Source organism: Rhinolophus sinicus, chromosome 17, assembly GCF_057876585.1.
Source record: "Rhinolophus sinicus isolate RSI-liver-muscle chromosome 17, RSI-T2T, whole genome shotgun sequence".
NCBI classification, from domain to species: Eukaryota; Metazoa; Chordata; class Mammalia; order Chiroptera; family Rhinolophidae; genus Rhinolophus; species Rhinolophus sinicus.
This window is the reverse complement of record NC_142517.1, coordinates 108,517,865-108,544,618: the sequence shown is the minus strand read 5'-3', so window position 1 is coordinate 108,544,618 and position 26,754 is coordinate 108,517,865. Positions and strand designations below refer to the sequence as shown.

Sequence of the window (26,754 nt, the reverse complement as noted above, 5' to 3'; positions counted from 1 at the left end):
CACAGTAAGAACTCACGGGTTAGCTACCACCACAGTTTTTATTTTATCATTTCTTACCAAAACACTTCCCACTGCTACTGACCTTTTCATAACCCTTTCACTGCGCCTTCTGAATGCTTCCTTCTATCGTAAATAAATTCATCTGACCCTTAACCAATTCTGAGAAGTTCCCTCCACTTATCTGTAGTTGTTAGAAGAAAGCTGGCTCTGTGCTGGGAGAATGGCTTCAGCCGTAGCTGGTCAGTGGAGGTTCCTGAGGCTTCCTCACCACAGGGGCCAAAGGACCCTGTAGTAAGTAGCCTCTAGGCCACTGCGCAGCTCCTGCTGGCAGACACCTCCCTCCCTCCCGCCCGCATCATGCTGCTGTCACCAGAGATGGCATGCACAGTGCTTGCCAGCCACATCCCCTTCTAAGGAAACTGCCTGAGTCCACGGGCCCTGCTTCTAAAACAGCCATGTTTCGTGTCCTCGTCCCATGGCCACCGCCACAACTGTGAGGAGTGAGCACAACTGGCTCAAAGTCTATCCAAAGCTTCAAAAAACAAGGCAGTCCAGTCGAATTCCCTCCCCTGTAAATCTGAACTAGGAAACACTGAGGGAAAAACGACCAACAGGAACAAAAGGATGAAAGTAAAGGGATGCATAAGGTGGAAGAAGGTTGTGTGTATGTCCCAACTGTGAAGAAGCAGAAAGTGTAAGGGAAACACGACAAACAGTAAGTGGAGGTTATGAGGAAGAACAACACACAGCAAACTGGGGATGACGAGGGGAAGGCAGAGCCACAAAGCTCACCAAAAATGTGTGGGGTCCTCTCATTCCCGTCCCAGTCCCCCGGTGTCCGTGAACACGCAGCGCCCCTCAGGCAGCATGGCAAGCTGTTTTCTTACACGGGTCATGACCCTCACCCTCTGATGACCAGCACATGGTGCACGGTCCTGCCCGCACCATTACTGCCACCATCAGTGACGTGAGCATCAGCAGACAACCACTGATTCTTGCCTCTGACAGCTGTCACGGACACTTTAGTGCCCCCCGCCTCATACCACAGGTCCGGCTGCATCAACAGATGCTACCTCATGAACTGCCCGATGCCTCCCCCCACCCCTTCTGCCATTTCCTGAAGGGGCTGCCCGAGACGTCCTCACTCGTCTCTAGTTTCTCCAATGTCCCGTCTCAGCAGACGCCCTTGAGAAATGGAGGCTATTAGGAGCCTTTACTATCCTGGCCCCCTTTGTCTATGGCTGTCCCAATATCCTAACATTAAAGACGGTATTGCAGACACTTGTCCCTTCTCTCCTCCCATTCCCCTAGTCTTCATTTTCTCTAGTTGTCACATAGGCAACTTACAGGTGATCTCCCGCTATTCTCCAAACAGCTTAGCATCAACACACTATAGTCGTCTGAATTAACTTTTGGTTTCCACTTTCATTTAACATCGGGGAATATTCGGTCAGCAGGCCTCCCTCACCCCTCCTGACCCCAACATATTTCCAGGCTGTGATGATGGTGGGACAGGGACATTTTCTTACCCACATGAAATTTAAAGCCACATCTGTGATGGTTTTCTCTAATCTTTTGGGATTCAGCAACACTTTGTTTTTTTATTATAAATTTTATATTATTTTTACAGGTATACGAACGGATGAAGATGGAGAGTGACACACAGAGTTGCCCAGATACAGTCACCATCAGTTTTTGAAACAGGAAGAAACCATCATGACCCTGCTAAATCGTGTTCCCAGCTAAACAACTGTTCATCTGACCTTCCTCCTTAAGCCTCCGTCACAAAAATGTTCTTTCCCTGTCCATTAGGGATGCTATTCAGTTACCTCACAGCATCCTGAAGAGGACACAATGCCATCTCTATATGTAGTTTACAAACTTCAGGATACAGTATGTAGAAGAAAATTATTACAGGTATTAAAATAATATTCACTGAAAAATCTAGTTAGGAAATATGGTATTTTTATACACTTAAAGTATTGTGATCTAATTCTTTTTCACTAGCTTCTAAATTCTATTACCCAAACTTTCAAATTTTGTACTTTTTGTAACTGATTGCCAGCGTATGGAATAGACTAGAAGGAAGAGAAATTTTTATTTTTTGAAAGGAAAAAGTATTTAGAGGAGGATTAAGAGGATGGATATAAGCTTTCTAAAAAAATAATAAGGAAATTTGTTCATAATAATATACCTGCAAAGAGTTTTTTAAAAAGTCTTTATACAATATGCTAATGTTAAAGTTAATAGCACAGACGTTTTAATTAAAAACAAAGTTAAATATTATAAAATCAAGGCTTTTACTGGGTTTACTTTTTGATTAAGCAAAGTTACCAATAATCTACCACAATAAGAAATTTAAATTTTTTTTTAAAGTTAATATAATTTATAAAGAACTGCAAAGTGTGTGTGCGCGTGTGCTTGTGTGTGTGTGTGTTTCTAATTCTCAATAGTATGCTTCCTCTAAGTACTGATATATTTTCCCTCCACTGCGAAATGGCTATTTTTGGTCATAATAAAGTAATCCTAGGTCTTATGTAAAAGTTCTGTGATAAGCCTGCCAAACTTTTGGTTTCCACAGGGATTGAGTTCTAAGCAGAAGCCAGTTGAATCTGTTCTGCTTTCTCATAAAATCCATATATGTCAAAGCAGTTTCTCAGCCCTAAAATGTACCTTTCACCTTAGTTGTGTTCAATGCTCAAATTTTCAGGTAAGAGGGTGGCAAATACATAATTTTGGGTGTGGGTATAATGAGAGAAATGTTTAATTGCCATTAACTTTAAAAAAACACAATACCTGCAATCCATTAAAAGATGGAACAAAATAAACTCCTTCAGAATCTTCCAAACTTTTGGCCATTGTTTCAGTCTCAGCAGCATCTGTGAAAAGATCTGCAAACACAAAAACAAACAAACAAACAAACAACAAAAAACTCTAAAACAAAATGAAGGGTTGGGGAGGGACAAACAGAATTATGTTAAACGACTAGTATTTATCTACAGCCACATTATGAATATAATACGAAGCTCACTCACTTAAAAGCGTCAGCACAAAGCTCAGTTCGCCCTCATGCTATCTGGGCTCTCACAACGCACAGGTTTCCAAGCCCATGGAAGGGGCAAGGGACACAGACAGCCTTCTTACATAGGCTGGGGATGCAGCAAGCCTCACTTTTTCCTTTAAAGATATTCGGGCTGTTTAAAAAAATCAATTCTGTGTGTTTTTGGCATTAAAAACTGTATTCTCCTAAAGATAACACCCATTCCAGTTTTGTGATGAAAAGATCATCTACCTATAGTAACGAAGAGAATCAACTGAAATACTCCTCCATCTAATGGGTTCAACGAGGGGCAATAACAAACAGGTACACTGAAGGTCAATCTTTAAAAAACAAACAAGAAAGTAAAAATCCAATTCATTCAGTACGCTTTCTTCATTTAAGTATATCAGACACATGCAGGAAAATGCACCAGTACTAAGTGGGTGAATTTTCAGTGTGAATACATCCAGGTAACAGCACCAAGATCTTTGTTCAGCATCATGCTTGTGAGATGCATTCATTTTGTTACAAGTAGTTGTACTTATTTCATTCTCACCCCTGTGTCCTATGCCATTGTGTGACTATACACGATTTATTAAACTGTTCTACAGCTGATATGCATATGGATAGTTTCCAGGTTTTGGATAATATAAACATGCCACTTTCAACACTCGTGTACCTTCTTTTTGGTAAACACATGTAAACATTTATGTTAGTTGTATACCAAGGGATTAAACTGCTAGTCCTAGGCTCTTCACATTTAGGACTAGTTTTAGGCCTAGTTTTAGCAGATACTGCCAAATCGTTTTCCAAAGTGGTTCTACAATTTAAAGCTCCTGTCAGCAGTATGACAGTTCCAGATACCTCATATTCTTGCCAATAATTGATCCTGCCTATGTTTTCCATTTTAGCTATTTTGGTGCTGTTGCATGATGGTTTGATTTTGTATTTCTCTGTTGACTGATGAAGCTTCAATCTTTTTCACTGGCCATCTCGATATCCTTGTTTGTGAAGTGGGACTAAATGTGCATGGGGTACTGACAGCACAGATCAGAGACAAAAGCGCAGGAATCAGTCATAATAAATATTGCTGGATTTATACAGCCTTAATTAAGTTGGTCTTGTTATTATTATAATAAAGAATTGATTAAAGACAAGGACTTTAAGAAACACCTATATTAAAATTCAAGTTAATGATAATTCAATAACAATTGTAAATTTTACTCAAAATGAGTAATCACACCCATAAGGCACATTCATTATGTCAGTGTCTGGATAACACATCAAGATGTCTCTAGCACTTCAAAAACTAATATTAAAAAGAAAATATTGCTTTTGAAATCTATACTAACTAAAAATCATGTCCAAATGTCAACATTTTAAAATCAGATGTGGATTTTAGAGGGTTGGTTTGAGGAACATTTTTGGTAAACACATGAAGAAATGGGGGGGAAAAAAGAAATCTAGTTTATTCACATTCTTCACTGGTTGTCCCATTCTTGTTTGAAGAATTTCTCTGATCTTCCACTTAAACTGTTCTCAAATGACCTTACTGATGGAGTCTTTTGGAGTAAGTAGACTTTAGTCTGGCTCTCCCACTGAATGCAACTAAGAAGCCTGGATGGAATGCATGGATCAGCTATCTGAGGAACCAGAAGAAAAAGCCAGCAGGTGGACAGGAGAACTGTAAGGATCACCACACTGGCAGCAAGTTTCCTGTTTTGTTTTTTGTTTTGTTTTGTTTTTATTTTCTCTGATATCTTCTGGCCTAGACTCAGGGACAGCCTGAAACTGGAAACTTGGGTCTATACACTGGGTGCAAGTACGAAGAGCTTCTAAAGAAGCCTTTGCTTTCTGGTCTGAGGAGCAGGAGTCAGGAGTCTCTATGGAACAGAGAATGGGGAAATTACCCTTTGCATGCTTTTGAATTTTTTTCATTCTACCTGAACAAGAGAGGAGAGAAGGAAGGAGGGAGGGAGGGAGGGAAGGAGGGAGGGAGAAAATGAGAACAGAGCTTCAGGGATCTTTAGGGATCTACGGGACAATAAAAAAGAAAAAAATAAAAAAAATAAAAAGCCTAACATTTCTGTCATTTAAATTCCAGAAGGAGAGGACAAAGAATGCACTGCAGAAAAATTATTTGAAGAAAAAAATGTCTGTAAACTTTCCACAGTGGATGAAATATATAAATCTATAAATTCAAGAAGCTCAGCAAATTCCAAATAGGTTAAACACAAAGAAATTCATTCCCAGACACATCATAATAAAACTGAAAACTAAAAACTAAAGTCAAAGAAAAAGTTCTGAAAGCAGCCAGATTACATCTTGGGGAGCAAACATTCCAATGACTATGTTTCTCCTGAAAACTATGAAGGTTTAAACAACATCTTTTAAGTACTAAAGGAAAAGAATTCTGGGTTGTTCCTACAGCCAACAAAAATGTCCTTCAGGAATAAGACAGTATTTGATAATGGAAAATTAAGATAATTTCTTGCCAACAGACATTCTATAACAGAAATGCTAAAGAATATCTATATGCAAAAAAATAAAGAAGTGAAAAAGAACCACAACCTAAACCTCACACTTTACACAAACATTAACTCAAAATGTGTTCTACATCTAAATGTAGAACAGAAACTCTGAAACTTATCAGAAAACATAGGAGAAAAATCTGTGTGACTTTGTTTTGGCAAATACTTCTTAGATTTGACACCCAAAGCAAATCCATAAAACAAAAAAAATCGGTAAATTAAACTTCACCAACTTTTGTTCTGCAAAGGACACCGTTAAAATGAAAAGGTAAGGTACAATCAAGGGGAAATACCTGCAAATCACATATTCCAAAGAGGACTGTGTTCAGAATCAAAAAAGAACTCTTCAAACTCAACAGTAAGAAAACAATCCAATAAAAAATACATGAAAGATTTGAACAGATACTTCACCAAAGAAGATATATAGATGGCAAATACACTCATGAAAAGGTGTTTGACATCATCAGCCATTAGGGAAATGCAAATTAAAGACACAATAAAATAACATTACACACCCATTAGAATGGCTAAAATTTCAAAAACAAAAACAAAAAACAACCATATGAAGCACTGGAGTAACATGAACACACACTTTGCTGGTGAGAACATAAAATGGTATGGTCATTATGGAAAACAGTTTGGCAGGGTTATTTTTTTTTAACAAAGATAAACCCATACTTATTTGTGTGTATGTGTTTATATGACACATATAATACTGTGTTTACATGAGCCAGCAATCCCACTCTTAGATATTTCCCCTAGAAAATTAAATCTTATGCTCACACAAAATCTTGCACATTAATGTTCCTAGTGGTTTTATTAATAATCATCGAAAACTGGAAATAACAGTCCACATGTCCATCAGTGGGAGAAGGGATGAACAAACTGATTTATACAGATAGTAGAAAATCACTGCAAAATGAATGAACTATTGATACATACAAAAACATGGATGAATCTCAAAGGCATTAAGCTGAGTAAAAGAAACAATCTTGACTGATTATATACTCTGTGATTCCATTTACTAAAAATAAAATGGCAAAACTAGAAATGTAAGGATGGAGAAGAGGTTAGTTATCTAAAGAGGCAGGGAGACAGGATGAAGAGACATGGGAGAGAGCCAACTACTCTGAGAATGCCTTCTTTTACGGTTTTGACTTTGGGTGTTAAAATTCCACATTTAAAAAGATAAATGACATTTTTAAAAAGGATGCAGAGAGGGGGAAAATTAAGATTGAAAGATAACAGAAACAAATGAACCTAATTCTATTTCAAATTAATAAAATCACTGACAGGAAAAGAAAAAGAACTAAACCAAGTAACTTTTGAATAGCATGTTTTTTGCTGTTTTTTTAAATTGAAGTTTGTTGGGGTGACATAGGTTTCAATTCTGTAATACATCATCTACATATCACATTGTGTGTTCACCACCCAGAGTCAGTTCTCCTTCCATCGCCATGTATTTGATGCTGTTTATCCTAATCTACAACCCTCCTCTTTCCTTCCTTACCCTCTGATAACCACTGAACTATTGTCTATGTCTATGAGTTTTTGTTTCTTTGTTGCTTTCAGTTTTATATCTCACATATCAGTGAAATCATATGGTTCTCGACTTTTTTTGTCTGACTTATTTCGCTTAGCATAATAATCTCAAGATTCATCCATGTTGTCGCAAATGGCACTATTTCATCTTTTCTTATGGCAGAATAGTATTTGAAAACATTTATCCGTAAAGGTGTATGTGCTCCGATGTTCATTGCAGCTTTATTTATGGTGGTCAAGACATGGAAACAACCAAAGTGTCCTTTGATAGATGACTGGATACAGAAGATGTGGTATATATACACAATGGATAGCATGCTTTGACTATACATTCTTGAGATAAAGAAAACAATCCCTGCAAACAATCGTGAATTAATGTTGCTTGTTGTACTGGAATGGTCTAGTAATTCTGAAACTCTTCTGTATATACTTCAAGATTCAGGAAATGAGTATATACTATTAATGTTGTTGGGAGCCCAGGTCCTCAATGTAGAAAAAGGGAGACATAAATATAGAAAAAGAAAAGGTGAGCAAGGACCCTCAGGGGAAGTGGAGGTACAATATACGCTCAAGGGTTTTTCACACATGTGCACTCTCATGCGCACGAGTGCACCTCCCTCTCCCCACTCTCTTCCTCTCCCCCACCCCAGCTCTGCCGCAAGAGCCTAGAACCAATGATACCACAGTCATTGTTTTAAAATACCACTTCCTAAATTTTAATTTAAAAAAAAAAAAGGAGAAAGGACTCATTGGAAAAGTGACTAATTGCAGGGCAAAGATAGGAAAAATGCAAGATGATCTTAAAACATCTGTGCCCCAAACTAAGAAAGTGCTCAAAAAGTAACAGACACAGACATTTAAAAGACAGAAGCCAGTATGAGAGGATTCTCACCAGCCAAATCTGGGACAATTTGAGCATGAAAATAAATAAGAACTATACAAATTATAACCTGTTCAATGAAATAATAAACTATGATTTTTATACTAATAATATATAAGCAGGGGAGAAGGGAAAGCTCTCCTTCCTTATACACTAGAATGCTAACTAATAAATTTAGAGGCAATAATGAAGTTACAAAATATCATTTTGTAACCACCAGGGTGAAGACTGACCCAAGCCAAGAATCATCAATGAAGGCTAAATTTAGGAGACAGGGGAAGTCTGATGAGAAATGGGATATCTAGCTAGTCTCAAAGTATCTCCCCACATATTATTTATCACACAAAAAACACAGTAATTATACAGTGGAGAAATCAGAAAACATCTTGTACCCAGGAACAAAACTTAGCAGAACCGAAGCTAATGGATACCTTGCATCTCCTCACATATATTCTGAGAAGGACAAAGTATCACTTAGGTAGGGTTTCAGCCAAAACTACATAACCTGGATCTAATCATGAGAAACCCAAATTGAAAGACATTTTATAAAATAACTAGTCTATATTCTTCAGAAATATCAATGCCATGAAAAACAACAAAAGCTGAGGAAACTGCTCCAGATTAAAGGAAATTATACAATAAGCAATCCTGGACTGGATCTTGTATTGAAAAAAAGTGTCATGAGGGACATTACTGGGACATCTGACAAAACTGGAATATGGACTATATAGACTTGATAAAGGTATTATATCCAATGTTAAACATTCTGAAGTTAATAACCATACTTTAGATATGTAAGAGAATATTCTTGTTCTTAGGAAATACACAGAAAAAGGACCATGATATATGCACTCTATTCTCAAGGAGCTCAGGAAATTATATATCCATCCTATAACATATAGGATAGATGGATGGATGGATGGATGGATGACAGGTAAGTATATAGAGAGAGCAATAAGGCAAAATGTTAAAAATTGGCAAATCTGAGGTAAAGGATATACAAGAGCTCTGTTCTATCTATTTTTACAAATTCAAGTTTGAAATTATTTCAAAATAAAAAGATAAAACAGTTCTCATTTTTGCTTCCCGCTATATATCTATATATACGCATACCTACTGCAACATATATAGCGTACTAATTCTTGGGAATTTTAAAGAGATCTAGTTTACCAATTTTACTTATTATTTTTCAATTTTATGATTTGTATATCTTTATATATCTTGGCTTGGAATTTTATTATGTTTCTCTCTGTTTTTCCTTATTAGTGGGCATTCATCATTTCCCCTAAGTGCTGTTTTTACAAGATTATGGTCATTTTCCTTATTTTTTGGACACTATGAAATTGTGTTTCAAATGTTTTCCTTGGCCCAGTGCTACGTAAGAAAAGACATTTCAAATTTCCATGCAGATAAGTACCATTCAAACACGGTTTTAACCATTCATCTCTAACTATATTATTACAGAACAGGCTGAGATATTCCACTCTTTTCTAAGTATGGCACTGAGAAGGTGTGTGTGTGTGTGCGCGTGTGTGTTTAGAAAGGGATTTATATGACCTTGAAATGAAGACATAAATGAACAGAAAGAAGAATGAAGAACAGAAGAAATGTACATTTTTCTGGTCTATTCTTGACCAGCAATTTGCCCCATCACACATCATGGAATTAAAAGCACATATGGAAAGAAAACAAAAAAGAAATACTATTTAGAAACATTTCACAGTAACATACTTTCTTTTATATAACAACCATACACACACATAGAATCTTTAAGCCTAGTTTAATTAGGGGGTCATTTTACTACACATTAAGATCATTTCAAAACCTTCAAAGAGGATCTAATACCAGTCCTGCTCAAACTCTTCCAAAAAATTGAAGAAGAGACAGTACTCCCTAACTCATTTTATGAGGCCAACATTACCCTGATACCAAAACCTGGTAAGGACAACACAAAAAAAGAGAACTACAGACCAATATCTCTAATGAATACAGATGCAAAAATCCTAAACAAAATTCTAGCAAATCAAATGCAACAATGCATTAAAAAGATTATTCATCACGACCAAGTGGGGTTCATCCCTGGGGCACAAGGATGGTTCAACATCCGCAAATCCATCAATGTGATACATCACATAAACAAAACAAAGGACAAAAATCATATGATTACATCAATTGATGCAGAAAAAGCATTTGACAAGATACAACATCCATTTATGATTAAAACACTTAATAAAATAGGTATGGAAGGAAAATATCTTAACATAATAAAGGCCATATATGACAAACCCTCACCTAATCTCATAATTAACAGTGAAAAACTGAAGCCCTTTGCTCTACGTTCAGGAACACAACAGGGCTGTCCCCTATCACCTCTGCTTTTCAGCATAGTGTTGGAAATCCTCGCCAGAGCAATCAGGCAAGAGAAAGAAATAAAAGGCATCCAAATTGGGAATGAAGAAGTTAAATTGTCACTCTTTGCAGATGACATGATGCTATATATAGAAAACCCTAAAGACTCCACCAAAAAGCTATTAGAAACAATCAACGAATACAGTAAAGTTGACAGCTACCAAATCAACGTACAAAAGTCCACTGCATTCCTATTACTAACAATGAAATCTCAGAAAAAGAAACAAACAAACAAAAAACAGTTCCTTTTGCAATTGCAGCAAAAGAATAAAATACCTAGGCATAAACTTAAGCAAGGAAGTGAAAGACCTATATGCTGAAAAGTACAAGACATTTTTAAAAGAAATTGAAGAAGACACAAAGAAATGGAAAGACATTCTGTGCTCATGGATTGGAAGAATCAACATAGTTAAAATGGCTATATTATCAAAAGCAATATACAGGTTTAATGCAATCCCCGTCACAATCCCAATGGCATTTTTTAAAGAAATAGAAGGAAAAATCATCAGATTTGTTTGCAACCACAAAAGACCCCGAATACACAAAGCAATCTTAAGAAAAAAGAACAATACTGGAGGTATCACATTCCCTGACTTTAGCTTGTACTACAGGGCTACAATAATCAAAACACCATGGTATTGGCAGAAACAGACACACAGACCAATGGAATAGAATTGAGAACTCAGAAATAAAACCACATAAATATGGACAGATAATTTTTGACAAAGAAGCAAAAAACATACAATGGAGATAAGACGGCTTCTTCAATAAATGGTGCTGGCAGAGTTGGAAAGCCATGCGCAAAAGAATGAAACTGCACTGCTATCTGTCACCATGTCCCAAAATTAATTCAAAATGGATAAAATACTTAAGCATAAGACCTGAAACAATAAACTGCGTAGAAGAAAATATAGGTATTAAACTTATGGACCTTGGGTTCAAAGAGCATTTTATGAATCTGACTCCAAAGGCAGGGGAAGTGAAAGCTAAATTAAATGAATGGGACTATATCAAACTTAAAAGCTTCTGCACAGCAAAAGAAACCATCAACAAAATAAAGAGGAAACCAACTGAATGGGAGAAAATTTTTGCAAACAGTACCTCCGATAAGGGGATAATATCCAAATATACAAGGAACTCATTCAACATAACAATAAAAAAACAAACAACCCAATTGAAAAATGGGCAGAGGACCTGATGAGACATTTCTCCAAAGAGGACATACAAATGGCAAATAGACATATGAAAAAATGCTCAACATTACTAATCATCAGAGAAATGCAAATAAAAACCACAATGAGATATCACCTCACCCCACTCAGAATGACTATCATCAACAAGACAAATTGTAACAAGAGTTGGAGAGGCTGTGGAGAAAAACTAACCCTCATACACTGTTGGTGGGAATGCAGACTGGTGCAGCCGTTATGGAAGGCAGGGTGAGGTTCCTCAAAAAATTACGAATAGAATTGCCATTTGACCCAGCAATCCCTCTCCTGGGTAGCTACCCAAAAAATCTGAAAACATTTAGAGATAAAGACACGTGTGCTCCAATGTTCATTGCAGCTTTGTTTACGGTGGCCAAGACATGGAAACCACCAAAATGTCCTTCGATAGATGAATGGATAAAGAAGTTGTGGTATATACACAATGGAATACTATTCTGCAGTAAGAAAAGATGACATAGGAACATTTGTGACAATATGGATGGATCTTGAGAGTATGATGCTAAGCGAAATAAGTCAGACAGAAAATCAGAGAACCATGTGATTTCACTGATATGTGGTATATAAACCAAAAGCAACAAAAGAACAAGACAAACAAATGAGAAACAGAAACTCATAGACACAGACAATGGTTTGGTGGTTGCCAGAGGGTAAGGGGGCTGGGGGGTGGGGGGTGGGAGATGAGGGTAAGGGGGATCGAATATATGGTGATGGAAGGAGAACTGACTCTGGGTGATGAACACACAATGGGATTTATAGATGATGTAATACAGAATTGTATACCTGAAATCTATGTAATTTTACTAACAATTGTCACCCCAATAAATTTAATAAAATTAAAAAAAAGATTACAAATAATAGAATTACCGTATGACCCAGAAATCCCTCTCCTGGGTATCTACCAAAAGAATCTGAAAACATTCATACATATAGACAAGTGTGCTCCAATGTTCAGTGCAGTTTTATTTACAGTGGCCAAGACATGGAAACAACCAAAATGTCCTTCGATAGATGAATGGATAAAGAAGTTGTGGTATATATACACAATGGAATACTATTCAGTGGTAAGAAAAGATGATATAGGAGCATTTGTGACAACATGGATGGATCTTGAGATTATAATGCTAAGCGAAACAAGTCAGACAAAAAGCAGAGAATCATATGATTTCACTGATACGTGGTATATGAACCAAAAACAACAAAAGAACAAGACAAAAAAATGAGAAACAAAAACTCACCTGAAATCTATGTAACTTTACTAACAAATGTCACCTCAATAAACTTTAATTATAAAAAAAGAAAGATCATTTCAATCTCTGAAATGGATATCCAAAATTATGTTCTTAATTCATGTAAATAAAGTGTTTAACACTGCAATAAGAAAACTTAAATTAGTTTGATATAAGAGCAGTTCAAGTAAAATAGAACGAGAAGTGGCCTCCATATATACATATATACAGGCCAACGTTTTATTTGAAACATACCCTATTTGTATACTTTGCTTTCTCCTTGTTGAGATCTTTGTTCTATTTCCCGTTGGCTGGAGTATTTCCTCAGGTAATTTCCTCAGAAAGTATACACTGCCTGTCCAGGAAATGTCTGTTTTGTACTTAATAAGAATAATATCTTACCCCATCGTTTTTTGTTTGTTTCCATTTGAATATCTTTTTCCATCCCTTTACTTTCTGTCTGTGTGGGTCTTTCAATCTGAAATGAGTGTCTTGTAGGCAGCATATGTAAGTGCCTTGTTTTCTTATCCATTCAGCTCTCTTATATCTTTTGATTGGAGCATTTAATCCATTTATATTGAAAGTAATTATTGATAGATATGTAGCTATTGCCATTTTATTATTCATAATTATTTCCCCTCCATTAAAGAAGTCCCTCTAACATTCCTTGTAATACTGGTTTGGTGGTGATAAACTCCTTTAGCTTTTTCTTGTCTGGGAAGCACTATCTGTCCTTCGATTTTAAATAATAGCCTTGCTGGGCAGAGTACCCGTGGTTGTAGGTCCTTGCTTTTCACCACATTGAATATTTTGTGCCAATCTCTTCTGGCCTGCAAAGTTTCTGTTGAGAAATCAGCTGACAATCTTATGGGGGGCAGCCTGGCGATGATGGAAGAATGGATAAAGAGGAGATGGTACAAATATACAACGGAATATTATTTGTCCATGGAAAGGAATGGGTTCTTGCCACCTGAAGCAGCATAGATGGACCTGGAGGGTATTGTGCTGAGTGGAGTGTCAGACAGAGAAAGACAGATGCAATGTGATTTTGCTTATATGTGGAATCTAAAGGAAAAATATAACAAAATAACATATTGATACAGAAAACATTTTGATGGTTGCCAGATGGGAAGAGGGTTGAGGGGTGGTGAGTGAAAAAAGGGAAAGAGATTAAGAAGTACAAATTGGTAATTACAAAATAGTCATGGGGATGTAAAGTATAAGGAATATAATCAATAATATGGTAATAACTAAGTATAGTGCCAGGTGGGTACTAGATTAGTCAGGGGGATCACTTTTACTTTTTTTTAAATTAAAGTTTATTGGGGTGACAATGGTTAGTAATGTCACATAGGTTTCAAGATCACTTCTTAAATTATATAAATGTCTAACCACTATGCTATACACCTGAAATTAATATAAAAATCTTAGGTTAGTGCGAAAGTAATTGCTGTTTAAAAGGTTAAAAATAACTGCAAAAAACACAATTAATTTTGCACCAACCTAATAATACTGAATGTCAACTGTAATTGAAAAATTTTAAAAGGGGGGAAAATGTGAAGGGGAATAAGAGGTCCAAATTTCCAGGTATAAACAAATAAGTCATGGGGATGTAATGTACAAAATGGGAATATAGTCAATAATATTGTGATAGCGTGGTACAGTGTCAGATGGTTGCTGGTATATCATGGTGACCACTTCTTTAGATATATAAATGTTGAATAACTGTGGTATTCACCTGAAACTAATATAATAAATAAAGATATCTTAGAAAGGTGCTGGGATATTGGCTCATTGTTTTTTTTCTGTAATGTGGAGATGTTGTTCCATTTTCCAAAGTTTATAAGTAACTTCCATGCCAGTCTGAGTGTTTACAAATAAATTGTTCTTCTTGTCTTGAAGCTTTTCTTTATTTTCGGGATTCTGACAATTCATCTACATATCACTGCCTTAGTTTGTCTCTATCTCTCTTTTTTTTTAACTTGGTAAGACATTTCAGTCTGAAAATTCAGGTCTTTCTTCGGGTTAGGGAAGTTTATTTTCAATTATTTCTTTAATTTTCACATTCTCATAATTCCAGTTCCATAATTATATTTTCATATTCCAGTAAAGAGACTATTATGCACACAGTTTTTTCTTTGATTTTTCCTCTATATCCCTTACCTTTCAGCTGTTTTTTTTTCCTTTTTAAATTCTCCCTGATTCCTATTTGGGTTTTCAGCACTGTCAATTTTATGTTTTATTAATTTTTTTTACATTTTACATATCATGATTTTTGTGCTTTGAAATTCTTGTTTCCCCAACATTTCTTTGCAGTATTTTCTTTTGTTCCTTTATGTTTCGGTTTAGTTGGTGTTATTTTAATCTTCCGTTTGTTCCATTACGTCAGCCTCTGCAGGAGCCACCTGCTGTGTTTCACTGAACTTGGTCCCCCTCCTTCAGGGTGCTCTATGCTCTTAAATACTCTGTGCTCTCTTTCAGGTCAGGCTTATGGGATTGGCAGGCAGTGAGAGGTAAGGCCGTGAACGCCCTCGGGTTTCTCGAAGTATGAGAAAGATTAGACCTCGCCCATCAGCCTGGAAGAGGCGCAGTTTAGACGGAACAGTAGTGAGGTCCGCTCTCCCAGGGATGGGCCAGGCCAGCACCTTCCTCTTCACGTGTTGAGAGGTTTCTCTCTCGGTTCGGGAGGCTACGTAGATGCACAGAGCACATCCTGAGGGTCCTTCCAGACTCAAGTATTTCCATCACTAACACTAGGTGGCGCCATCTACAGACCCCAGATCTGTACAGTGTACCCGAGAACTCAAGGCGTAACACCTGTTTGGGCTCCACTCCAGCTTCAGCAGCGAGCCTTACTCATCTTGCTGTTTGTCATCCCAGCAGGAAGCAAGAGGGAGGCAGGGCCATGAACTAAGCCCTACTCACTAGCAGTAACGCAACTATTCACCAACCACCTAGAATTAGTTCATATTTGAGAAAATGTTTATCTCCTCTCCTCTAATGAGGGATGCTGTATCTCTCTTGGGAAAATACCCAGAGAGAAGGAACCAGTTTCCTTTATTTCTAGTAAACAAGAGTCCTGGGTAATTTTAAATGTGTCTTATGGGGATTGCCTGGAGTAGGCAGATGTGACATGTAGCAATTAAAAGTGGCACTACTAAGGAAAAGATGTCCCTTGACTCATGTTACTGGAGGATGGCAGCGATGGGAACTCCCTCAGTTATAGAGAAGAAATGGGGCATTCTTTCAGTGCCTTACACAGGTCACACTGGGGTCTTCCTCTCTGGTCCTCTCTGTGTGGACTGTTCCATGACCAGCTGCCTCTCCCATCTGCCCCACCACTCTTATTCTTCCTCCTGGGCTCAGCTGAAACATTACTTCTTTAAAGAAACATTCAGGTTCTCCAGTTAGACAAAGCTCTCCGTTTAAAGAGATCATTGATCCCACAACTACTTGTCCTTCCTCGTACATAACAGTAATTTTTTTCAATTGTTCATTTAATATGTGTCTTTCCTGCTAGACTGTGACCTCCAGGAGGGCAGGGAGTATCTGTCTTATTCATGGTGTCCTCCTAGCACGTACAGTTCCAGGCACATACTAAGCACACAATTACTTGTTAACTGAATACAAGCTGGAAGACATAAAAATAATTGTAAGATTGAGCTAGCAAAATAGAACAAAGAAGTGAAGGGAAGCAGAAATGGACCAAATTACAAAGAAAAGAGATGATAATGTAGGGACCCAAATGTGGCCATTAACATAAGAGGCTAAAAAAAAAGTGAGAGAGAACTACCCTGTGTGAAAAAGATTAAGAAAATAAATCTAAAAATCAAGATGAAACTGTTTTAAAACAGCTTTTATGCCTGAGCCTGAGTTGTACAACTCAGTAGAGACATGGAAGGAAACCACCATTCAGAATGGACCAAGTCCAGCAAGTCATGCAAAGATATAAAGGCTCAGATTACACACCTTCAAGAAAATGACAGGGTTACTCAGACTCTTAGTGCTGTGTTTCTCCTGAATGATGTAGTTATTTTTCCGATACACCCATTAAAGTGAATTCTCAGAATAGAAAGAGACACATTCAAGTAAATGTCAACTTTCTGTATGAATTTCAGACAGACACATACCAGTAACATTTAGCTAAGCCGATCATTGAAATTTCAAAGTAAATAATTCAACTCTGAATTCTCTCTCCCTCCAGTTGGACCAACAGTCCTGTTTTCCTGCCAGAGATGGGGCACACCTTCAGGAGGGGCTTGTGTCTCTCCCGGAAATCACATCACTTTTTTAGGTCAGGGTCCCTTAGCTCCATCTCCCAGGAAAGAGTTTTCATCACTTAAAAATCACAAAGGATGAGCCTCAACCCAGTTGGACAGTGAAAATGATTCTCACTGACATATGCACAGGCAACTCGGGGATGATTTTTTTCTTAATGATGAATGTGAAATTATTCCACTCTTTCTTTGCATCTTCTGGGAAGGTGCAAAATTAATGAAAGGTATAACTAAGAGAGAAGAAGTATTCGTATGTAACCTATAAGTTTCTATTTCTGATAATCAGGAGTTATCTAAAGACACATGTCCAAAAAATTAAAAGAAGTACATTTAAGGAGAAGTCTTTTAAGTGATAAAAAGCTGTGAGATAAACATTTTTTGGTTAATAAGTAATCTTATGCTTATCATGCAGGTGAAGGCTTATAGACAAAGAGAATGAAAGGAAGAAAGAAAGAAATGAATTGACGTATTCCTCCTGGAGTGTATGTTTTCTGCCAATAGAATTAGCTTTGTCTTTAAATATACTAGCTTAGTTCAAATCAGCAAAGTAGGAAGTCAGAGTTTGCTCCACAATTAACTCACCAGAGATAACTACTGCTAACACTTTGGTATGTAACCTTTCACAATTTATGCATAAAACATGGTTATATAATATACAGGCTGGGCATTATTTATAGAAGCCAAAGGAGGAAACAACCCAAATGTCCATCGACTGATTAATGGGTAAAGAAACTGTGGTCTGTCCATACAATGGGATATTACTCAGTCCTAAAAAGAAGTAAAATACTGACTCCTGCTACAACATGGATTAATTTTGAAAAGATTATGCTGAATGAAAGAAGCCAGTTACAAAACACTACATGTTATATGATTCCAACCATATGAAATGTCCAGAACAGGCAAATCCACAAAAACAGAAAGTAGATTAATGGGAGCTTAGGTGGGTGGAACAGGGAGTCACTAACAATAGGTATGTGGGTTTCTTTTGGGGGAACAAAAATGTTCTCAAATGAGACTGTGGTGATGGTTGTACAATCCCGTGAAATTACTTTAAAACATTGATTATACACTTTAAATAGATGAATCATACGGTATGTAAATTGTATCTCAATAAAGCTATGTTTTTAAAAAGCACAAAATATTTACACAGGCAAATGCTTCATCCCCTCCTTAACGTATAATAGACAATATTTCATGTCAATAAGATATGAAACTACAGTGTTATTTGTGGCTGTACAATGTTCCACTCCATAGATACACGGACAGTCACTTATTTAATGCTTTATTATTAGGTAGGATCTTATTTCCAATTGATCTATTAAACAACCTATGTATACACATCTTTGCACACCTGCCGGATTGCTTTCTTAGGAAACAAAAAATAGAACTGTGGGCAAAGAGTCTGCACTCTATAAAATCACACATATTGCCTGGTCTTCCTCCAGAAAGGCCATACTAATTAACATTCATCCCCCTGGAAAACATAATTGTTTTTTCCTCTACATTCTCACCAATGTTGAGCATATCGAACTAATTAAGCTCTGACAATGATAGGTGACATTAATTTTATACGTGTATTTCTTTGATTTTTGAATTTGAACAGCATTTTTAAAGTCATTTGATTTATGAAATACCTATACCTATACCTTTGTCCGTTTTTTGTCATCTTTATTAATTTTTCTGACATATGCTACAAATGGTTCTTACCAGTTTGTCTTTTAACTTTGTTTATAGCATCTCTCTTCCTAGTCATTCTAATAGTTTATATACTTAAGTCTATTATTCTTTATGGTATCTGGCCTTAACACCTAGCCTTTTACAACATCCCAATATCATAAAAATAACATTCTACATTTTCTTCTAGCACATGTCATTTTATGTTTCATTTGAACAATCCATTCATTCCCTACTGATCTGCAACCCTGTGGCATTCTTGAATTCTTTAAGTCTGGCCTTTGAAATCTGGTCATAGAGGACTTACCTAACTGCTGGGCCCATTTTATGGCAGTGCCGGTGTCTCCTGCATTGCCTTCAGCTAAGCATACAACCTCTTGCCCAATCTTCCACCCAATTAATGGATAAAAGCCTTTAAAAAAAATGTAAGTCATATAACATTATTCATTGCAGAGGCGTCTACAACGAAACAATCTGATTAACTAAAAAATGAACAAAGTGGCTCTGAAGTCAGAATGCCTGGGGTCAAATCCCAGTCCTCTCTCATTTAGTAGCTGTGGTCTTACAAGTTTCTAACCTCTTAGCCTCAGTTTCCTCAACTGTAAAATGGTCTACCTCAGAGCGCTCTTGTGAGAATAAACTGAGTTAATACATAAAAAAGAATCTAGCACAGTGCCTGGCATATAATATGAACTTAAACATTAGCTTTTATTAGCCATAGGCATACCTATGTCTCTAGAAACAAAAAAAACCCAATATTTTAATTAAGAAATAAAAGGTTATCATGAGATTGTTTTGCTTGAGGACTGTCTTATATATTACATTTATCTGTGATTTCTCAAAAAGGCTCCTAAGCAGAAGCAACCTAATGCAATGATCAACATTTTCTAGCTTCCATTTTCCCAGTTAGGGGAAAAGAAAAAGCTTTAGCGGTGATGGTAGATAGGAAAAAGATTTTCAAATCCACCTCTTAGAAACCATATTAGGGGACCAGACTAAGAGGTCCCAGCCATCCTGGGCGTGGTTACATCACCTAGATTTCTTGGTTTGTACATCCCAGGATTTCTCCCCCCAGGGAGAACAAATTTTCAGCAATTGTCATTAAACCCTAAATACGCATGCATCACTAGTTGATAACTACCACCTCAAAATAATTCACAAAAAGAGGAAAAATTTCTAACACATAAAAGAAATTTTGGAGGTCTAGAAAGACATTTTAAACACATATAATATGTATTATAGGTACATTTTTGAAAAGCTAACCAATATACCCTAATCCTTCTGAATTTTTCCCTTAACATCTCTCTCATTGCTTATGGTTTTAATGTAAAGATAAAAGGGAAATAGGGATTGTCTCTAAGAATAATGAAAAATATGTTAGAGAATATCCTTAATGTAAAATGGGAAAATAGTGTCATGAAAGTTAAATATGCAAAAGGTGGTATGTTATTGATACACAGGGTAAATTATAACTATTTACCTCCAACACTCTGTTGAGGGTTATTTCCAGTATTAATATCCAAAAATGTCCCAGTCCCCATGGTTAATTTCACATCTCCTGTCTGGAAGCAGCACTCTCCAAACATGGCTGACTGCTGGTCCGCGACCTGCCAATCATGTTCACAGGTAAGATCTTTGGGCCCTGAGCAGTGAGTGGCCCATTTCACTGTATCCCACTGTCTCACTTAATTCTCATGGTTCAACATTTTCTTTCCTTTTTCATTTTCCTTAAAAAGAATCTTGGGAGAGAACAGGGAACAACAACTATAGGATAAGAGTCTCTCTAAGACTAACCTACTTCATGAGTATTAAGTATCATAGAATTAATCTTAGAAATAAAGGTCAGAATAGAAATTATGCAAAAAATAAACCAAGATTTTTTGTTCACATCTTACAAGTGGTTTCATTCAGTAGTCAAAATAACTGACCTCACTAATTTCTCTTTTAATAAGAGTGACAGGTGTACGCTTAATTATAAATAGATGTTAATTCAAAACCATACATCTCCCAACTATACATTTCTGTTAAAAGAAAAACAGTAACACTTTGTTAATATATTTAAGTGTAGATACACATTCAGCAATATTTTAAGGACCAAAACTCATCTGAAGAAACCTTTCTCAGTAATCTATAATTCTTCCAGCCATACTTTAATATAAACCTGAGCCTACCCCTAGATTGAATAAAACTGGTCCTCTCTAAATGACCAGGAATTTGTTAACTTAGGAATTAAATTCCCCTTCCTTCACCTTGTTCCTCCACCTACTGTGGCGACTGTCCATCTAGGGACAGATTGTTCGGTATCTCCTGATTACGCTTTACAGGAAGTTGAAGGCAAGGTCTACACATCCTCTGAATCAGGTGGTAAATCTTTGGGATTCTCCAAGTTCCAACTGCCTCATCCAGCCAAAGTGAAAGAGTGTAATCAAAGAACCCTCATAAACCAGAAACAGCTAATTTTTCACTCTTCCACGAGCCTCTCTACTGATAGATGCTGGCTAAGGATTTATAAAATGTAAATACAACTTGCTTCTTTATCTGCCCTATCATTGTTTGTGGTTACATTTTATCAAATTTAAACTTTGAAATTTATCAAATTGGCCCTATTACTCATACTTTTTATCTCAGACTATTAAATATTAAAAAACATTACTCAGAATACAACATTTAAAAAAAGTTAACAGTTTTCTGAAAAACAATACATAGAAAAGTCAGAAAAGGTTATAAAGTGCTTCCATGATGGAAGACTGGCCCAGCAGATCCCCTTTCCAGAATACAGAGAATGCTTCTAATTATATCCAGGGTGCTTTAACTTAAAAAGAAAAAAAATATACTTTAATTTTATTCTACAAGGACATTTTGTGTCTCTTATATCTAACTCCAAATATTTATATATACTCATTTACTTTATACTATACAAGGAAAAACTCTCCAATTTTCTACTTACCAAGGCCATTATTGGTATAGGTGTACCAAATATCTCCTCATCCACTGATCCAAAATTGTAGCTTCAAATAAAATTGATTTAAAAAAAAGTTACAGTTCTAGAAATCTTAATTCTAAAATTCAGCAAATTGTTTTTAGCATAGACCAAAAAGTTATATAACGTAGGTTCATTAAGTTACCTCAACATGTAATAAAATGCTTTTTCCCCACTTAAAGTAAAGGAATTCAGGGGCACTTTTGCTGGTTTCATGTCCAGTGTTTGTTATTACCTGGTATCCCTCACAGGAGGCAGGAGAGAGAGTGGTATCGAAAGCAGAGAGGTAACGAGCCCGCTCCAACACATCTGAGCATAGAAATATGTCATCAGAATCCCAATAAAATTACACAAAAATTGATGATTCAAAATGCAGGAAAGAAATTTTACCTCATATGGGTCAAAAAGTCCAGTTGTACTGGCATTTGAAAAGTCCGTGGCAAATTCAGAACCTAAATTTACATTGGAAATTATGTATTATTATCAGGTAGTATAAATAAAGACGTATCCCTAGTTTATAATCTAGAACTCTTCTGGCCTGCAAATTCATTCCAAAATGTATATTCCCAGTGTAAAGTCTCCAAAGCAACTTCCCACTTAATCTTTATGACTGTTATAATTTACAAAAGCACTTTCATATACATTGTCATATCATGATTGCCAGTTAAAAGATGAGGAAAAGGGTTCAGAGATGCAATTTTTCAATGGAGATATTAAAGATTTATATATAAATAACAGCACAGAAATATTAATTTAAATATATGCTTTGATTACAACTGTAAAAATGAGCTATGCATGCGGATAAGAACCAGTTAATTTTAAAAAATTTATTTTCAATTAACATTGACATAGAATATGTTAGTTTCAGGTGTACAAAACAGCATAGTGATTAGACATTTATCTACCTCACAAGGTGATAATCTCAGTAAGTCTATTAAACATCTGACATTGTATATAGTTATCACAATACTATTGACTATATTTCCTATGCTGTACTTCACATCTCCACGACTATTTTTTTCAATCATAGCTGGCATTCAATATTATTTTATATTATTTTCTGGTGTACAGCAGGGTGGTTACACATTTATGTAATTTATGATGTGATCCCCCTGAAAAATCTAGTACCCATCTGACACTATATATGGTTATTATCGTATCATTGACTATATTCCCCATACTGTAATTTACTATTTTATAACTACTAATTTGTGCTTCTGAATCACTTCATCTTTCTCACGAGGCCACCCAACTCCCCTCCCATCTAGCAACCATCAGTTTGTTCTCTGTATCTATGAGTCTGTTTCTGTTTTTGTTCATTTTATTCTTTACATTCCACATATAAATGAGATCATATGGTATTTGTCTTTCTCAGTCTGACTTATTTCACCTAGCATAATACTATCTAGGTCCATTCAAGTTATTACAAATGGTTAAGATTTCATTCTTTTTTATGGTAGAATAACACTCCATTGTATATATATATACCAAAATTTCTTTATGCAATTGTCTGTTGATGGGCATTTCCTTTGCTTCCATATATTGGCTATTGTAAATAGCGCTGCAATGAATATAGGTCTTAAAATTAAGTTTGTGAACTTTGTTGCAATGATGTTGCTAACTTTTTTTGATACTAGAGGGATTATTCATTATTAACTTGTACCACTTGACAAACAGTTAATCAAGTTTACTATTTGGAAGTTTTGAAAAGGCTGCATGAAAAAGTTAGACGACCTGAACTTTTCACCAACAATTCATGGCTCTTGCCTCATGACAATGCACCAGCTCACACGGCGCTGTCTGTGAGGGAGTTTTTAGCCAGTAAACAAATAACTGTATTGGAACACCCTCCCTACTCACCTGATCTGGCCCCCAATGACTTCTTTCTTTACCCGAAGATAAAGGAAATATTGAAAGGAAGACATTTTGATGACATTTAGGACATCAAGGGTAATACGACAACAGCTCTGATGGCCATTCCAGAAAAAAAGTTCTGAAATAAATTTGAAGGGTTGGCTGGCACTGGCATCGGTGCATAGCTTCCCAAGGGGAGTGCTTTGAAGGTAACCAGCACTCCCCTTGGGAAGTGATTCAGCAATGAGGTATATAGCACTTTTTCTAAGAGGAGTTTGTGAACTTAATTGTCAGATCTTTTCTTGAACTAGTGTTCTGGATTTCTTTTCAAATTAGCATTCCGGATTTCTCTGGATAAATACCCAGAAGTGGAATTGCTGGGGCATAAGGTAGTTCTATTTGTAATTTTTGAGGAAACTCCCTACTGTTTTCCATAGTGGCTGCACCAATTTACAATCCCACCAACAGTGCACCAGGGCTCCCTTTTCTCCACATCCTTGTCAGCACTTGTTGTTTGTTGGTTTATTGATCATAGACACACTGACAGGTGAGGTGATATCTTGTTGTGGTTTTAATTTGCATTTTCCTGATTATTAGTGACGTTGAGCATCTTTTCATATGTCTGTTGGCCATCTATATGTCCTCTTTGGAGAAATGTCTACTCAGGTCCTCTGCCCATTTGTTAATTGTTTGTTTTTCTGCTGTTGAGTTGTATGTGTTTTTTACAGATTTTGGATATTAACCCCTTATCAGATATATCACTGGCAAATATCTTCTCCCATTCAGTAGGTTGTCTTTCTGTTTTGTTGATGGTTTCCTTTGCTGTGCAAAATTTGAGTTTGATGTAGTCCCATCTGATTATTTTTTCTTTCGTTTCCCTCGTTCGAGGAGATGTATCAGTAAATATATTCTAAGGGTAACAGTCAGAGTTTACTGCCTATGTTTTCTTCAAGGAGTTTCATGGTTTCAGGTTTTACATTTCAGTCTTTAATTCATTTTGAGTTTATTCTCAAATGAGTAAGAAGGTGGTTCAGTTTCATTTTTTTCATGTATTTGTCCAGTTTTTCCAGCCCCATTTATTGAATAGACTGTTTTTACACCAATGTATATCCTTGCCTACTTTGTCATAGATTAAATGACCAAATAGATGTGGATTTATTTCTGGGGTCTGTATTCTTCTCCATTGACCTATGTGTCTGTTTTGATGCCAGTACCGTGCTGTTTTAATTTCTATGGCCTTGTAGTATAGTTTGATATCAAATACCTCCAAATTTGTTCTCCTTTTTCAAGACTGCCATGGCTATTCAGGGTCTTTTACGGTTCCACATAAATTTTAGGATTATTTGTTCTAGTTCTGTGAAAAACACCATTGGTGTTTTCATCAGGATTGCACTGAATCTATAGATTGCTGTAGGTAATATGGATATTTTAATTATATTAATTCTTCCTATTCATGAGCAGAGTATTGGCTTCTACTTTTTTGTATCCTCTTCAATTTCTTTCTGCAGTGTCTTATAGTTTTGCGACAACAGGTCTTTTGCTTCCTTGGTTAAAATTATTACTAGGCATTTTTTTAATGTAATTGTAAAAGGGATTTTTCCCTTAATATCTTCGTTATTGATGTTTAAAAATGTAACCAATTTCTGAATATTAATTTTGTATCCAGCTACTTTACTGAATTCATTTATCAGTTCTAATAGTATTTTGGTGGGATCTTTGGGGTTCTCTATATGTATCATGTCATCTGTAAATAATGACAGTTTTACTTCTTTCTTTCCCATCTGGATGCCTTTCAATTATTTTTTGTATCTGATTGCTGTGGCTATCCCAGTACTATATTGCATAAAGTACTATGATAAAGGTGGACATCCTTGTCTTGTTCCTGATCATAAGGAGAATGCTTTAGCATTTCTCCACTTAGCATTATGTTAGCTGTGGGTGTGTCATATATGGCTTTTATTATGTTGAGCCATGTTCCCTCTATTCCCACTTGGCTGAGGGTTTTTATCATAACTGGATGCTGGATTTTGTCAAATTCTTTTTCTGCATCTATTGATATATGATTTTTATCCTCAATTTTGTTTATGTGATGTAGCACGTGAATTGATTTGCAGAGAGTGAACCAATCTTGCATACCAGGAATAAATCACACTTGATTATGGTGTGTAATCATTTTAATGTATTGCTGAATTCAGTTTGCTAATGTTTTATTCAGGATTTTTTTATCTGTGTTCATCAGGGATATTGCCTATAGTTTTGTGCTTTTTTGTAATGTCTTTGTCTGGTTTTAGAATGAAGGTAATGGTGGCTTCATAAAATCAGCTTGGGAGCCTTCCCTCCTCTTGAACTTTTTGGAATATGAGTAGTCTGAGAAGAATACGTGTTAATTCTTCTTTGAATGTTTGGCAAAACTCACCTGTGAAGCCATCGGGTATAGGACTTTTGTTTGTCAGAAGCCTGTTGATTACTGATTCGATTTCGTTAGTTGTAATTGGTCTGTTCAGATATTCTTGATTCAGCCTTGGAAGGTCTATGTTTCTAGGAATTTATCCATTTCTTCCAGATTATCCAATTTGTTGGCATAAAATTGCTCATAGTATTTTCTTAAAATTGTTTGTATTTCAATGGTGTCCATTGTCATTTTTCCTCTTTCATTTCTGATTTTATTTGGGTCCTCTCCTTTTCTTGATGAGTCTGGTTAAAGGTTTATCAATTTTATCTTTTCAAAAAACCAGCTCTTGGTTTCCTTGATCTTTTGTATTGTTTTTTAACCTCTATTTTATTTCCGCTCTGGTCTTTATTACTTCCTTCTTTCTACTCACTTTGGGCTTTGTTTGCTGTTCTTTTTCCAGTTCCCTTAAGTGTAAAGTTAGATTACTTATTTTAGATTTTTTATTTCCTTCTTTTTTTTTATTGGGGTGACAATAGTTATATAGGTTTCAAGTGTACAATTCTGTAATACATCATCTATATATTACATTGTGTGTTCACCACCCAGAATCAGTTCTCCTTCCATCACCATATATTTGATCCCATTTAGCCTCATCAACCACCCCCTCCCCGCTTACCCTTTGGTAACCACATTTCTTGAGGTTGGTCTGTATTGCTATGA

The 26,754-nt window shown here is 36.2% G+C and overlaps 1 protein-coding gene across 5 annotated transcripts in view; it reads right to left on the bottom strand.

Annotated features, from left to right (window-relative positions):
- Window positions 1–26,754, bottom strand: part of GK5 (glycerol kinase 5) — a 91,120-nt gene that overhangs the window by 20,333 nt on the left and 44,033 nt on the right. For all 5 annotated transcript variants that reach the window (XM_088794455.1, XM_019753590.3, XM_074334071.2 and 2 more), the window contains 6 exons: window positions 22,179–22,240; window positions 22,024–22,097; window positions 21,756–21,816; window positions 20,289–20,415; window positions 19,116–19,220; window positions 2,797–2,891 (listed from right to left, as the gene is read on the bottom strand). In XM_088794455.1, coding sequence (XP_088650581.1) covers window positions 2,797–2,891; window positions 19,116–19,220; window positions 20,289–20,415; window positions 21,756–21,816; window positions 22,024–22,097; window positions 22,179–22,240 — 524 coding nt within the window. The remainder of the gene's footprint in view (window positions 1–2,796; window positions 2,892–19,115; window positions 19,221–20,288; window positions 20,416–21,755; window positions 21,817–22,023; window positions 22,098–22,178; window positions 22,241–26,754) is intronic.